Genomic DNA, 15,000 nt, shown 5'->3' on the forward strand with positions numbered 1-15,000 from the left:
GGGAAATTTCGAACCTGGTTTCTCATTCCTAAGGTATTCTTCAATATTATTATAATTATTATTATTATTATTATTATTAATATTGTTCAGGTCACTGCTTGGAATCGAACTTGGATTCTTGGGATTAGTAGCCGCGCTCTTAACCACTACACCATATGCTGCATTGCATCACTACTGTTCCTAGCTTGTAAATGTGGAGGTGTGTGGCTTAGTGGTTAAGGTGTAGGACTTGTGATTGTAAGATTGTGGTTTCAATTCTTTACTGGGCAATGTGTTATAGTCTTGGGCAAAACACTTCATTTCACATTGCTCCAATCAGGGGGAATTTATACGGCATGGAAGCCAAGAAACCAGCCCCTATGAGCTGGCATGACTCGAGAAAGTAAATGCCTAACTTAACAGAATTTGAACTCAGACTTTAGAGATGGATAAATTATGATAATAATAATAATAATAATAATAATAATAATAATAATAATAATAATGGTTTCAAATTTTGCCACAAGGGCAGCAATTCTGGGTGAGTGAACGAGTCGATTACATTGACCCCAGTGTGTAACTGGTACTTAATTTATCAACCCCAAAAGGATGAAGGGCAAAGTCGGTCTCAGCAGAATTTGAACTCAGACTGTAAAGACGAATGAATAATAATAATGATAATAACAATAATAATAACAATAATAATCATCATCATAATTTGTCAATACTTACAGTATTCGTAATTTGGTAAGTCCAGAGAAACTTGTTTCAGCAACACACTGAAGCGGATTATAACTGAGTATTCTGTAGAAACCAGTCGGTGTTGGTGTTGGTGGCATCAATTGAAATAGAAGCAGGAAAAAAAAAAAAAAGAAATAGAAGCAATGTTTAAATGTCTAATTGTTAATATGAATATACTACATTTTCTGGCATACAGTTTTAAATTTTCAAATCAGAATGTACAGGTTCAAAAAACGGTAGGTTGACTTATACAGCAAGACAACTTTGGAGGACCAAAAATTCCAAGTAAAATGCAACAGGATTTGATAAATAAGTGGCAAAATTTGAATATTTGCATGACATGGTTACACTATATACTATGTTGACTTCTATACTTGAAAATCTCCTAATATAATAATGAGCGTAGTGTTTTTATATATTTGTGTATATATATATATATATATATATATATATATATATAATATATATATATATTTTGTCCAGAATCACACAGAAGAGGAAAGAAAATAGTAATTCAGTGAAGGAGAAGTAGTGAGAGTAATAGCCCTGACTGAGAGGGAGTGAGAGAAAGTAACAGCAATGAGAGAAAGGAAGGGGTGAAAAAAATCAGCGTTTCCACTCTGTGTGAGTATATGTGTGTGTGTACAAGGCAAGTATGTGAATGTTTGTATGTGTGATTATTTTGTACCTTATATATTTTGTACCTTATTTATATATAAGTTGAAAGGTAAGTTACTATAAATTGGCACGAACTTTCTGGACAACCCAATAGTACACCTTAAAGTATACACACACACATTCACATATGCCTGCACATATATGTCTGAATGAATGCATGCAAGTATGTGTGTATATACTGTAACTCAGTGGTGAAGATAGATAAGAAAGAATTTAACAAGATATACATACAAGAATAACAGAAGTAAGAACAGTTAGTAATAAATGAAGGAAAGAAACAAAAAAGAATGACTAACTTACAGAGTTGACATATGAGAAAGGTTAGCAAAAGCATAATCCGGCAGAGTTTCAATCTGGTTGTAACTGAGGTCTCTGGAAATACAAGTATATAAAATAAAGTCAAAGTAGGAAGATGTTATATTAAATATTAGGTTCATTTGACTAGGTAGAAAGTGTCCTCTTTATTTCTATGTGTTGTAAAATATGAAGGGCCTTGTTGTTACCTTTCCTGTGGATATTAATTAGAATTGAGAGAGAGAGAGAGATCCTTCCCAAGTATTATAGACTCATAGGGGTATTTTACCCAGTTTTTGTGGTGTGGTGTATATATTCTTCCCTGGATGGGACATCAGTCCATAACAGGGTTAATTATTTTTGGTAGCTGAGTGGACTGGAGCAATGTAAAATGCAGGGTTTCGCTCAAGAACACAACGTGTTGCCTGGTCCAGGAAGCAAAAACGACAATCTTAATTTCATGATTCCAACAGCCTAACCACTTAGCCACACATGGATATTAAACCTATATATACCCTTGGTTGCGTTTTCATAGTGCAAAACCTGCTCCATCTTGTTTGGACATGAACTCGCCGGGCAGCATCTGACTGAGCATATGAAATGTTCAGTAGGTAGTCGACACCTGTAGCTAACAGCTGCATACTGTCCTGCCACAATGTTTAATCTAAATACAGTGAAATTTCAAGACTTCATTTTCTTATAGCCATATATGGGTTAATTACATGGTAATAATGCAATGAATTGCCTCTGAATTTGGAGGCTGTTTGCATTATATTCTCAGCTCACCTGGAACTGACACCTTTGTTTTATAGTATTCACACCTCAAGGTGTTAAGGCACATGGCATAGTAGTTATATATATATATATTGGCTTATGATAATGAAGTCATGTGTTCAATTCCTGGCTTAGGAAGGGAATTGTATACTTGAGCATGTCACATCATTTCATGTTACTACAGTTTCACGGAATCTCCTGTGATAGCTGATGGATGAGCATTTTCTTGCTGAGTAACAACACAACAGATTTGTTTATAGGGATGAAATGTTTTGTATTATACATCAGCTCATTCTCTCCATCAAATCGACATTGCCTGTACAGGGCACAGTGTGCCATGCACCAGATGTCAAAGTGATCACAAAGCAGCATGGGATGGAGTGTTTTGTTTTTCTCAAAGAACTAATGCACTGCCCAGTCCAGGAATCGAAACCACGATCCCATGATCTCATGATTATTAGTATGATGTCCTAACCACTAGGCCATGTGTCTCCAGTCTGCTCAGCTATAAACAAATACCAACCAGTTGTTGTTGGTGTGGCTCTCTCTTACTCTAGACATACCATTGGGTACTTCAAGGTGTTCATGGAGTAAGATACTAACAAATTTTAGGCTGCTGCTGCTGCTGCTGCTACTACTACTACTACTACTACTACTACTACTACTACTTGCTGCTGCTGCTGCTGCTGCTGTTGCTGCTGCTGCCCTAGCACACTCCACCCCACACTCCCACTGCTGCAGCCACCACCACCACCACAATCATTACCACAACTACCACTACTAGCCCCACACTACTTCTACCACAACTACCACCATTACCACCACCACTAAAACTACTACTACTACTACTACTACTACTTACTACTACTACTACTACTAACTACCACTACTACAGCATATATTTTCTCACTCCTGAATTGATGGAAAGTAATACTGACTTCAGTGAGAACTGAACTCAGTACGTAAAGAGCTGAAACAAATACCACAAGGCATTTTTCCAATGTTCTAAAAATTTTTCTAAATCACTACCTGGTTAAAAATAAAGCAACATTTATATTTGAATTATGCAACAGAAACAGTCCCAAAATAAAATCTTCATCAATATGACATATTTAATACATATATGTTAAGTATGTCAGAGAGCTAAAAGCAATATTTATTGCAGCATCAACAACAAGAAACTTTATAATAAACTACCAGCTGTTATCTAAACATCTAATGTTATAATATATCAATTTAACTGAAGAGACGTATGTTTTAAAATTCATACTGTTATTCGGCCATTCATCAATTACTGAACCTCGATGACTCACCATGCATTTACAACAAGCTTCCATTATAGTGGAATAGATGTAGACTACATCATGCAATATAAATAATAAACTGAAGAATCGAAAAAAAGCACAAGAAAACAACAGAAAAAAAAGCACAAGTACTCTAATATACTACATTGTACGATATATAAGCATATGTATACAATCGTGCACCACAAAGAAAGAAACAAAATTAAAAAGTAAGGATGTATTAATACAGCAAATCAATAAATAACAGCAAAAATAATATATGTATATATAGCCATGCTGAAGTACTACCTTAAAAGGTTTTAGGTGAACAAACTGACCCCAGAACTTATTGTTTGTAAGCCTAGTATTTAATCTATCATTCTCTTTTGCCAAACTGCTAAGTTATGGGGATGTAAACATGCCAACATTGGTTGTCAAGCGATGGTGGTGGGACAAACACAGACACAGAGACATGCACACATAACTGTGTATATATATATATTATATATAATATATATATATATATATATATATATATATATATATACGATGGGCTTCTTTCTGTTTCCATCTACCAAATTCACTAAGAAGGCTTAGTCAGTCCAAGGCTATAGTAGAAGACACTTGCTAAAGGTGCCATGCAGTGAGACTGAACCCAGAACCATGTGGTTGGGGAGCAAGCTTCTTACTACACAGCCATGTATACTTATATACACACATGTCTGTGTGAGAGAAAGGAAATGGAATTCATGAGACTATTTCCTACAATCATTTCGAGCCATTGTGCACTGGTACCTTGCAGGCAAAATGCTGTACAAACTACTGTTGTGCATCATAGGTGCAGATGTGTCTTCTCAGGTGACTTATCACAAGGTACCTCATTTTCTATTTGCCATTTCACTTATTTCTATAACAATCCATTTTGATAGTTGTAGTGTGGTACCTGTCTACACAAGGAGCACATATTTTTATAAACTACACAAAGGAATTCCAGAAGTAAATCCAGTGGCATATACCTCCATACTGTTGATGACATCAGGTAACCAAATACTGCGAACAGGCTTTAAATGGCATACTACAAGGTGTATACCCGAATATAAAATTATTACTTATATATAGGTTCAGGAGTGGCTGTGTGGTAAGTAGCTTGCTTACCAACCACATGGTTCCGGGTTCAGTCCCACTGCGTGGTATCTTGGGCAAGTGTCTTCTAATATAGCCTTGGGCCGATCAAAGCCTTGTGAGTGGATTTGGTAGAGGGAAACTGAAAGAAGCCTGTCATATATATGTATATATATCGCTTGACAACTGATGCTGGTGTGTCTGCGTCCTTGTAACTTAGCGGTTCAGCAAAAGAGACTGGCAGAATAAGTACTAGGCTTACAAAGAATAAGTCCTGGGGGTTGATTTGTTCGACTAAAGGTGGTGCTCCAGCATGGCCGCAGTCAAATGACTGAAAGAAGTAAAAGAGTAAAGAGAAGAGAAATATGTGTGTGTGTGGTGTGTGTGTGTGTGTGTGCGCGCGTGTGTGTATGTAAAATATATGAGAGTTATCCAGTGGTAAGCAGCATATTAAAATAAAATCACCAATAAAGGTTCCACTTTTATATTAATTTCAATGTGCAGCTGATCCTGATGTTAAGTTGAATACACTTTTGAAGGTTAGTGCAAAAAACCTCAAAACATTTAGTGAATTATGGATTTATTATAATTAATAAAAATATCCATAAATATTTATTGTGAAACATGCAATGTACAACACACACAAATGATGTATATATATACAAGAAATGTAACTGATGCACTGCTTTAAAGGTTATACAACAATATTAAAACTACTTGAATATTGTAACAGCTGAGGATTTTGCAGTTTTACTGGTCTTCTTGCTTGCTTCACTAATAATGAAAATATTATTAGTACATCAGTATTTGTATCAAAGCTTTGAGGATCCAGTGTTAATCAAATATAAAATGTTATGTAATTCACTGTGATCACCGTGACTGACCAGGCTATCAGATGTTGCTATACATCGCTGGTCACAATGCGCTTCACATTGTTTTAGCTTTCATATGATGCTACTCCACTGGCTAAGTGAGCAGGCCAACAGAAGAAAGAGTAAGAGAAAGTTGTGGTGAAAGAGTACAGCAGGGATCGCCACCACCCCCTGCCAGAGCCTCATGGAGCTTTAGGTGTTTTCGCTCAATAAACACTCACAACACCCAGTCTGGGAATCGAAACCATGATCCTCCAACCGCGAGTCCGCTGCCCTAACCACTGGGCCATTGTGCCTCCATTATGTAATTATGTATGGTTAATACATACACACACATATATTCATGTCTGTGTATACACACGTGTACGAATGTTATAATATATATTTATTTTAATGTAAACTGCATGCATTTTTTTTTAATGTAAACCATGTACAAACAGTGGAGGCACATAGCCTAGTGGTTAGAGCAGTGGACTCGCAGTCGAGGGATCATGGGTTCGAATCTCAGACCGGACGATGTGTGTGTTTATGAGTGAAACACCTAAGCTCCATGCAGCTCCGGCAGAAAGTAATGGTGAACGTCTGCTGACTCTTTTCCTACAACTTTCTCTCACTCTTTCCTCCTGCATCTTGCAGCTCACCTGTGACGGACTGTCGTCCTGTCCAAGTAGGGAACCTATGCGCCAAGGAAACCGGGAAACTGACCCTAATGAGCCAGGTGTGGCTCAAGAAGGAACAAGCATGTACAAATAAATGTTGTGCATCATAGGTACAGATGTTTCCTTAGGTGACTTATCAAAAGGTACCTCATTTTTTTTATTTGCTGTTTCTCTTATTTCTATAATCCATTTTGGTAGTTGTAGTGTGGTACCTGTCTACACAAGGAGCACATATTTTTATAAAATCTACTGACGCAAAGGAATTCCCGAAGTAAATCCAGTGCCATATACCTCCATACTGTCAATGGCATCAGGTAATCAAATACTGTGAACAGGCTTTAAGTTGCGTACTACAAGATGTATACCCGGATATAAAATTATTACTTTTATGTGTGCATGTATGCTCACATCTGTGTCTCTGTTTCTTGACATCACATGATAATTATAAATGATTGTCAACTTTTGTGAAAAACATTACTTAGCTTTGAAATAGGTGAAAGTTGGCAACAGGAAGGATGTCTGGCTGTAAGAAAACCTGCCTTCATCTTACTCATGCAAGCACGAAAAAGTTGATGCCAAAACAATGATGATGAGATATATATATATGTCCAACCCATGCCAGCATGGAACAGAGACATTAAACAATGATGATATATATATATATATATATATATATATTATACATATATATGTATGTATATATATTTATATATATTATGATACATATGTATCATTCGTTTGACCTTTATACTTACAGCTGTGTCAGCTTGGTTAATCGGCTGATCTCTCTGGGAACAACGGTGATGTTATTAAAGTCCAAGTATCTGGCAGGAGTAAATAAAAAAGGGGAAAAAATATGCAGGTGCATGGGTGATTGTATATTGTGAGGAAGGTTGTAAACAGTATTGCGTGCACAGGTAGGTGGTGGTAATGGTGGTGGTGGTGGTGGTTTTGGTGTTGGCGGCAGGGTGAGGTACAGGAAATAGTCAGGGAAAAAGACCCCTACAAGTCTCCTTTCTGTCTCCTCCTATTCTGAAATTGTTTACAAAGTGGGTCAAATTTAGATATTTTTATATTATATTCTTAATACTATGGGAAGACAGAAGACGGGTAGGCACTGGCCATTACTGCTGACCTGCCAACTGGAGGATGTTTAAGTTTAGGGTCAAAGTACCTGAGGAAAGTTGGGGCACTATCTGATGACATCTTTCTCTTGGCTGAAAGCTGGTCACAAGTATGACTGAATCTGCTGGTATATCTTATAGATTTATCTACTAGTGATACAGGAAAAATTATGATAAACACAATTTTATATTATTAGTTCCCACTTATAATGGTTAGTTAGTAAAATTAGTAGCATTCTGGACAAAATGCTTAGCAATATTTCGTCCGTCTTTATGTCTTGAGTTCAAATTCCACAGACGTCGACCTTGCCTTTCATCCTTTTAGGGTCGTTAAAATAATTACCAGTTGAATACAGAGGTTGATGTAATTGACTAACCCCTACCGTAAAATTTCAGGCCTTGTGCCTATAGTAGAAAGGATTATTAGTTCCTATGTACTGTTCACCATTATGGGTATTTGGAACCCTGCATTGGCTGTTCCAAGTGCATTTGGATGCTTAACCAGAACACAATCATCAGGGAACACTTTATTGCATTAAATTACAGAGAGAAGCATTCAAATACTTTGAGCATCTGATGCAAGGTTCCAAGTAACCACAATGGTGAAACATACGTAGGAACTAATAATATAAACTTGTGTTTATTGTAATTTTTCGTACATTTGCTCTGCATTCAACACTAGTAATACCACTAAGTATAATAATAACTGAACCACTATATTGGAAACATACTCAATGACAATAACCTACGCAGAGGTCTAAACTTAACTAGACCAATCATACCTCTCTTTGTACACACAAAATACGCTCTAATGATGCTGCTTGATTATCATAAATTTAGTCTTGTTTTGTTATATGTTGGTACCACTTTATGGAATGGCCCACAAGTGTAAGTAAGCAGTGGCAGTATTTACCATAGCTGCAAATTGCCTAGTGAGTGATACTGAGTAACAAGAGTGTGTGCAAGAGCCCATTGGATGCATAGTATCAGTAATTCAGTTATTCAACAGGCCAGCTTCCACTCACACTTTCTTACACTGATTTTGCCTGCACAAAAACACTGCAAGGTCCATTTTTTTCCCCAATACTGAAAGTGAAACTAATCTGTTGAACAGAAAACAAGAGAATGAGAAAAGGGGGAAGTAACTTTGTTGCTATTAAATGCAATGAAGTCTGGGGGTCTCTGTGACACTCTACAACATGTTTTCCTCTTTCCTGGCTTTGATCTGGGTCAGTCACCAAGGGACTCTACACAGGCATGAAAATAAAACAGCAGCAGCAGCAGTACCATGACAACAACAATAACAACAACAACAACAGCAACAACAACTGTAACAAAACCAAGCGAACAATAACATCAATAACAGCAATTTGAAAATAAACGCTTACAACAGCAGCACAATAACCACAACAACAACAACAACAACAACTGCAATGTCAACAACCACAACAACAGCAGCAGTAGTAGTAATGAGTGGTATAAAATCAACTGTCATCACTGCTTGACATATATAACACACACACACAGAGGGTGGGCATCCACACAGTTTCCATTCATTCACAAGGCATTAGTCAGCCTGGGGCTATAGTAGAAGACACTTATCCAAGGTACCATGCAGTGGGACTGAACTAGAAACTATGTGGTTGCAAAGAAGAAAGAGCATTCCGTCAGTTGCAGCGATGAGGGTCCCAGCTGATACAATCAACGGAACAGCTTGCTCATGATATTAACGTGCAAGTGGCTGAGCACTCCACAGACACATGTACCCTTAACGTAGTTCTTGGGGAGATTCAGCATGATACTGCGTGACAAGGCTGGCCCTTTGAAATACAGGTACTACTCATTTTTGCCCGCTGAATGGACTGGAGCAACATGAAATAAAGTGTCTTGCTCAAGGACTCAACAAACCGCCGGGAATTGAACTCACAGCATTATGATCATGAGCTGAATGCCCCTAACCACTAAGCCATGCAAAGCAAGCTTCTTAACCACTCATCTGTGCCTTTTGAATCACCATATACACTTCCTCCTTGCCACCAACACTGCCAGATGAGATAAGGACATGTAGCCTCGTTATAATGTTTGACTCATGATCATAATGTTGTGGGTTCAATTCCTGGACTGGGTGATGCATTGAGTTCTTGAGCAAGGCACTTAATTTTATAGAGCTCAAGTTTCTTTTTTTTATTATCTTTTAGTCAGGTGGAAAAGCAGTTCTGATGACATTGTACAGGGCCTTCAAGCTAGATGGGAGGGAAGATGGTATCCTCATACTGGAGAACCTGATCCAAATTTTTGGATCAGGTTCTCCAGTGGGAGCCACTAAAAGCAACTAAAGTCCCAGATGGTGATGATAAACCTGATAATAAGATAAGTCTACCACAGGAACAGGCCAAAACAGGATTCGAACTTAGAACCAATACCATAAAGCTTCCAGTTCAATTTTCTTAGAGTTCCGCCAACCCATCACCCTGAATTGGGACTTCAGTACTGATTTTTTTTTATCAAGTTCAAAAGGACAAACAGCAGAGTTACTTCTCAGCTGCAATGAGAACTAGCTGGTACCAGTGCTGATGTTGTCCTCTCTCTCTCTCTCTCTCTCTCTTTCTCTTTTACTGTCACATTCTGGATGTTCTACCTAGTCAAAGTGGAATGGGAGAGTGTCTATGTCTGCCAAGAGAATGGCTATGTCTTATTTCTTTATTGCCCATGAGGGGCTAAACATAGAGAGGACAAACAGGGACAGACAAGGGGATTAATTCGATTACATCGATCCCAGTGCATAACTGGTACTTAATTTATCGACCCTGAAAGGATGAAAGGCAAAGTCGACCTCAGCAGAATTTGAACTCAGACCGTAATGGCAGACGAAATACCGATAAGCATTTGACCCGGCGAGCTAATGTTTCTGCCAGCTCGCTGTTTTCATATGGTGAATGTCTATGTCTGCCCTGAGAGTATCTATGGGGTGGTAACAACAACAACACAACAACAGCAGCAACAACATCAACAACTACACTGAGAGTAATAATGATAGCAACTACAATGATGACAACACTGACAACAGCAACAGAAACAACAACAACAACCACAGCAACAATGAGAACAGTAATAATATCGAGAACGACAATCACAACAATAATAACTACAACAACAACAACAACCACAGCAACAACCACAACAGCAATAATCATACCAACAAAAAGAAATAATTTCTTAAACAGGCCCAGCAGAGCTATAGACCCATAAATGGAAGAGAAAGAGTGAGAGAGAGGGAGAAAGAGAATGATAAAAGGAGAGAAGATGAGGGGTTAAGGCATGAATGTCACATTGTGCCTACTATACTGGTTTCAAATTTTGGCACAAGGCCAGCAATATTTGGGGAGAGGTAAGTTGATTATATCAACCCCGGTGTTCAACTGGGTCTTATTTAATCAACCCTGAAAGAATAAAAAGCAAAGTCGGACACGGTGGAATTTGAACTCACAACATCAAGCTGGACAAAATGCTAGTAAGCATTTTAACCAGGTATGCTAATGATTTTACCAGCAACCAAGAGTTAAACCTGTTAAGGGCTCATAACCAGTAAGGATAGGTATATTCTGTTTATTTCAGGTTCATTTCGATTAATGAAATTTTTTGGGTTTTTTTTGCATTATATTTAGTACATCATTATTTCATTAAATTATCCAAATTTATGCCATTGGCTAATTTGAGTTACTTCTCTTCCATTGATTTTAACTATTTTTTAATAAACTACCTTAGACACACTTCTACCCAATTCACCTACTACTATTACTCCTACTCCTACTACTACTACTACTACTATACTGCTGCTGCTCCTGCTGCTACTACTACTACCACCATCACTACTACTACTACACTACTACTACTACTACTACTACTACTACTACTACTACTACTACTACTATTCATAGTAATAATTTCTGATATTGATACAAAATTTTAATAATCCTCAATCCAGAAATTTCAAGGAAAGGTTTAGTAAATATTAATGACCTTAGTACTTGACCGGTGCCTTCATGGATAAAAGGCATAATTGACCTTGGCATGATTTGAATTCAGAATGGTGTCTCTTAAGACACCAAACCAAGAAGTAAGGGCTATAATGGTTGTGCAGTCTTAGCTCCAAGGTAGTGAGCTGGGGGCTGACTGAATTGTTAATGCATTGGGATGAAATCTTTAGTAGCATTTCTTCTGCTTTTTACACTCTGAGTTCAAATTCTGCTGAGTACATCTTTGTCTTTCATCATTTCAATAAAATAGAGCAGTGTCAAATAAGTAAGATCGATGTAATCAACTTGTCCCCTCCCTTCAAAATTGTTGGCCTTGAATCCTGTAATGGACTGGAGTCCTGTTTAGAGGCACTGTTGTGATCTGGGTAACCTGCCTTATGAGTCTGAGGGCTCTAGAAAAAAAACTTTGCTTCAGCCCTAATTGATCTCAAAATATTCAATATCAGTCATGGGCCCTTGGGTCTGATCTTGAACTGGGACTCATAACCAAAGAACTTCCAATTTCCAATGATCCTAACCACCCAGCTCTTACCTATAATACATTTTTAATTAAAAATGAATAGCCTTAGTTAATGAAAACAGTAATTAATCAAGCATTATTTTATATGTATATTAATCATTAAAAATATATTAGATTTATGAGCTGTTCTTTGATATATACTTAAGATCCCTGAAACTTTGTCACATTTCAATGTTCACCTCCACAACAATTACCACCTCCTTTGTAATTTGATGATGATGATAATAATAATAATAATAATAATAATAATAATAATAATGATATAATAATAATGATAATAATAATAATGATTATAATAATAAAAACAACAATAATAAAAGTAATAATGGTAATAAGAGAGAGAGAGAGAGAAAATAAGAAATAACTCACATAGTGAATATATATACATATATGTATATATATGTATATATATATATATATGTGCATATGTGTGTATGTGTATACATATATATATGTATATATACATATATTATAAATATATATATATATATTATTATATATATATACCAATATATATATAGTTGTTTAAGAATCTATAATCATGAAATATAGACACTTGTAAATTTGTCAATAGAGGGTTGATGTTAATGATAGTATTCAGTATTATAGATGCGTTACAGACAATCTGACCAATTGGTTTTGCAACAGATATTAGATAACTAAATGGTTATCTATACATGTGCTCTTCAGAGATGGCAGTTATAGAGAAAACATGGTGCTTGCTCTCTGTTATTGGAGTGTCACATTTGGCTAGTGTGTGCTGTGGGGAAAGCAAAATAAAGTGTGGGATTTATGAAGAGTTATGTACCTTTGCTTCAAAAAGCTGAGTGAAATGTACAGCAAGACTATAGTGGGCAAATGTGTGTGTAAGAGGGCTGATGTGTTTGTACAAGTTTTTTCAAGAGGGAATAATGCAGGAGGGGGGAATTATGTAGGTTAACCCACATTATTGGATGTATATGCTTATGTGTACCTATGGAGTATAGTTTAGACAAAACTTTTCAGGGTTCTCAGGATGTCATGGTGAAAAGACTGATGGTGGAATCCAAGCATTTATAATCATGATGAGCCCCATAGGTAAGCCAACATGTATCTTCTCTAATGAGGACATAGGCTGAAAATCTCATTTCTGCAGTTTTGGTGGAAGTCTGGGAGAAGAAAATTTTTTAACATAGTTCGTTTCTCATCATGACATACCCTGCACTTTCTGCTACTATTAAAATAAAGCTTGCACTTTTTTTCAAGATTTTCCACCTGATTTTCTAATCTGTGACATTCATTGACATTAAATGCTGAGCCAGGGCTGTGACATTGCAGCTGTCATTGATCTATAATACTGTATATTTTGAAACATACACACACACACACACACACACACACAAATATACATGCATATTTTACGCAGACACATATATACATCCAAATATTAATATATATATATATCTGTATGTGTGTATAAATATGTGTATGTATATATGCATGTTTGTAGTATGTATGTACTGATATATATATATTAGATATATATATATATATAATATATATATATATTATATATATAATACTATACACACACATCGTGTTAGAAACCTATGCATAACTTGAAGGTTTTTTATGCATCTATATAACAAATGACAACAGCAGCACAACATATATATATATATATATATATATATATATATGTATGTATGTATGTATATGTATGTATATATGCATCAATATGCATACATATATATACAAATATATGAATATGCATATATGTGTAAATACCTATTATACTATATATATGCATGTATATATACATATACATACACACACATATATTTACTATAATATATATATAATATATATATATATATATGCATGTGTGGATGTGTGCAAATGCATTTGTGCTTATGTGTATGTATACAGATGTAGCCCTAATTGGTAACTTACAGGTCTGTTGTATCCATTGGGATGTCTCTAGGGAAATGCTTCAGCCCTTGTTTGATGCAGCGTACAACTGTCCCAGAACATACACACCTTGGTGGGCAATAAGCCCTTGGGTCACAACTGTTCTCCATTTTCTCTGGAAAAAAAAAGCATCAATGAAAAAAATGAATATATATATATATATATATATATATATATATATATATATATATAATATATATAGATATATATATATATATATATATTTATATGCAGGTATTTTTTTTGCGGGAGCAACTGTTTATCGAAGGCACATCTTATTGTGAAATGTTTGAAATATGAATTCAAAAAACAGCCAACAACTGATGAAGGATCGTTCTTTGTGCTATTTGTCTTGTTGTGGAGACAGCCAAAAGAACCATTTGATCAAGAATGCCTTCTTCCAACTTTTAAACATGGACGAGGATCTGCGATGATCTGGGTGGGGTGGGGGCTGTATTTTAGAAATCCGCTGGTCCAATGGTTCCCCTTCATGGCAGAATTAATAGTCAAGGCTATTTAAGTATTTTATCTGACCAAATTCATTCTTAGCATTAGTGGATGTACAACAGAAGGATGTTTATCCTTTTTTACCAGTATGAAGGTCAAGCAATTAATGTGAGTATTTCTGTCTGTATTCGATGGAGAGGAGGGGAAGGTGATGGATCACTAGTCAGCATCATTAGTTTCATAAAAAAAAATGATTGCAATAAAAACTTACCCATAGCAGCAGATGGACAACAGGTTGGTTTTGCAACATTGCATCCCATCTCAACATTTAGATTTGCTGCAAAGACAATAAAAACAATAAGTATAGATGAGAAAGATATATATATAGAGATATATATATAATATATATATATATATATATATAAGAGGGATGACCACTGAGAGGACATCCATATGCCAGAAGTCAACCCCCTATAGCCTTTAATAAGAAAGGAATGTTCACAAGAAAATTTAGCAAACG

The 15,000-nt window shown here is 36.1% G+C and overlaps 1 protein-coding gene across 1 annotated transcript in view; it reads right to left on the bottom strand.

The window, feature by feature from the left end:
- Positions 1-711: 711 nt before the first annotated feature.
- Positions 712-15,000, bottom strand: part of LOC115230939 (slit homolog 2 protein-like) — a gene marked incomplete at both ends in the record, with an annotated part of 60,754 nt that continues 46,465 nt past the window's right edge. Inside the window, 5 exons of the mRNA XM_029801043.1 lie at positions 712-783; positions 1,699-1,770; positions 7,158-7,226; positions 14,016-14,148; positions 14,752-14,817. Coding sequence (XP_029656903.1) covers positions 712-783; positions 1,699-1,770; positions 7,158-7,226; positions 14,016-14,148; positions 14,752-14,817 — 412 coding nt within the window. The remainder of the gene's footprint in view (positions 784-1,698; positions 1,771-7,157; positions 7,227-14,015; positions 14,149-14,751; positions 14,818-15,000) is intronic.

This window comes from Octopus sinensis, unplaced genomic scaffold (assembly GCF_006345805.1).
Source record: "Octopus sinensis unplaced genomic scaffold, ASM634580v1 Contig16840, whole genome shotgun sequence".
NCBI classification, from domain to species: domain Eukaryota; kingdom Metazoa; phylum Mollusca; class Cephalopoda; order Octopoda; family Octopodidae; genus Octopus; species Octopus sinensis.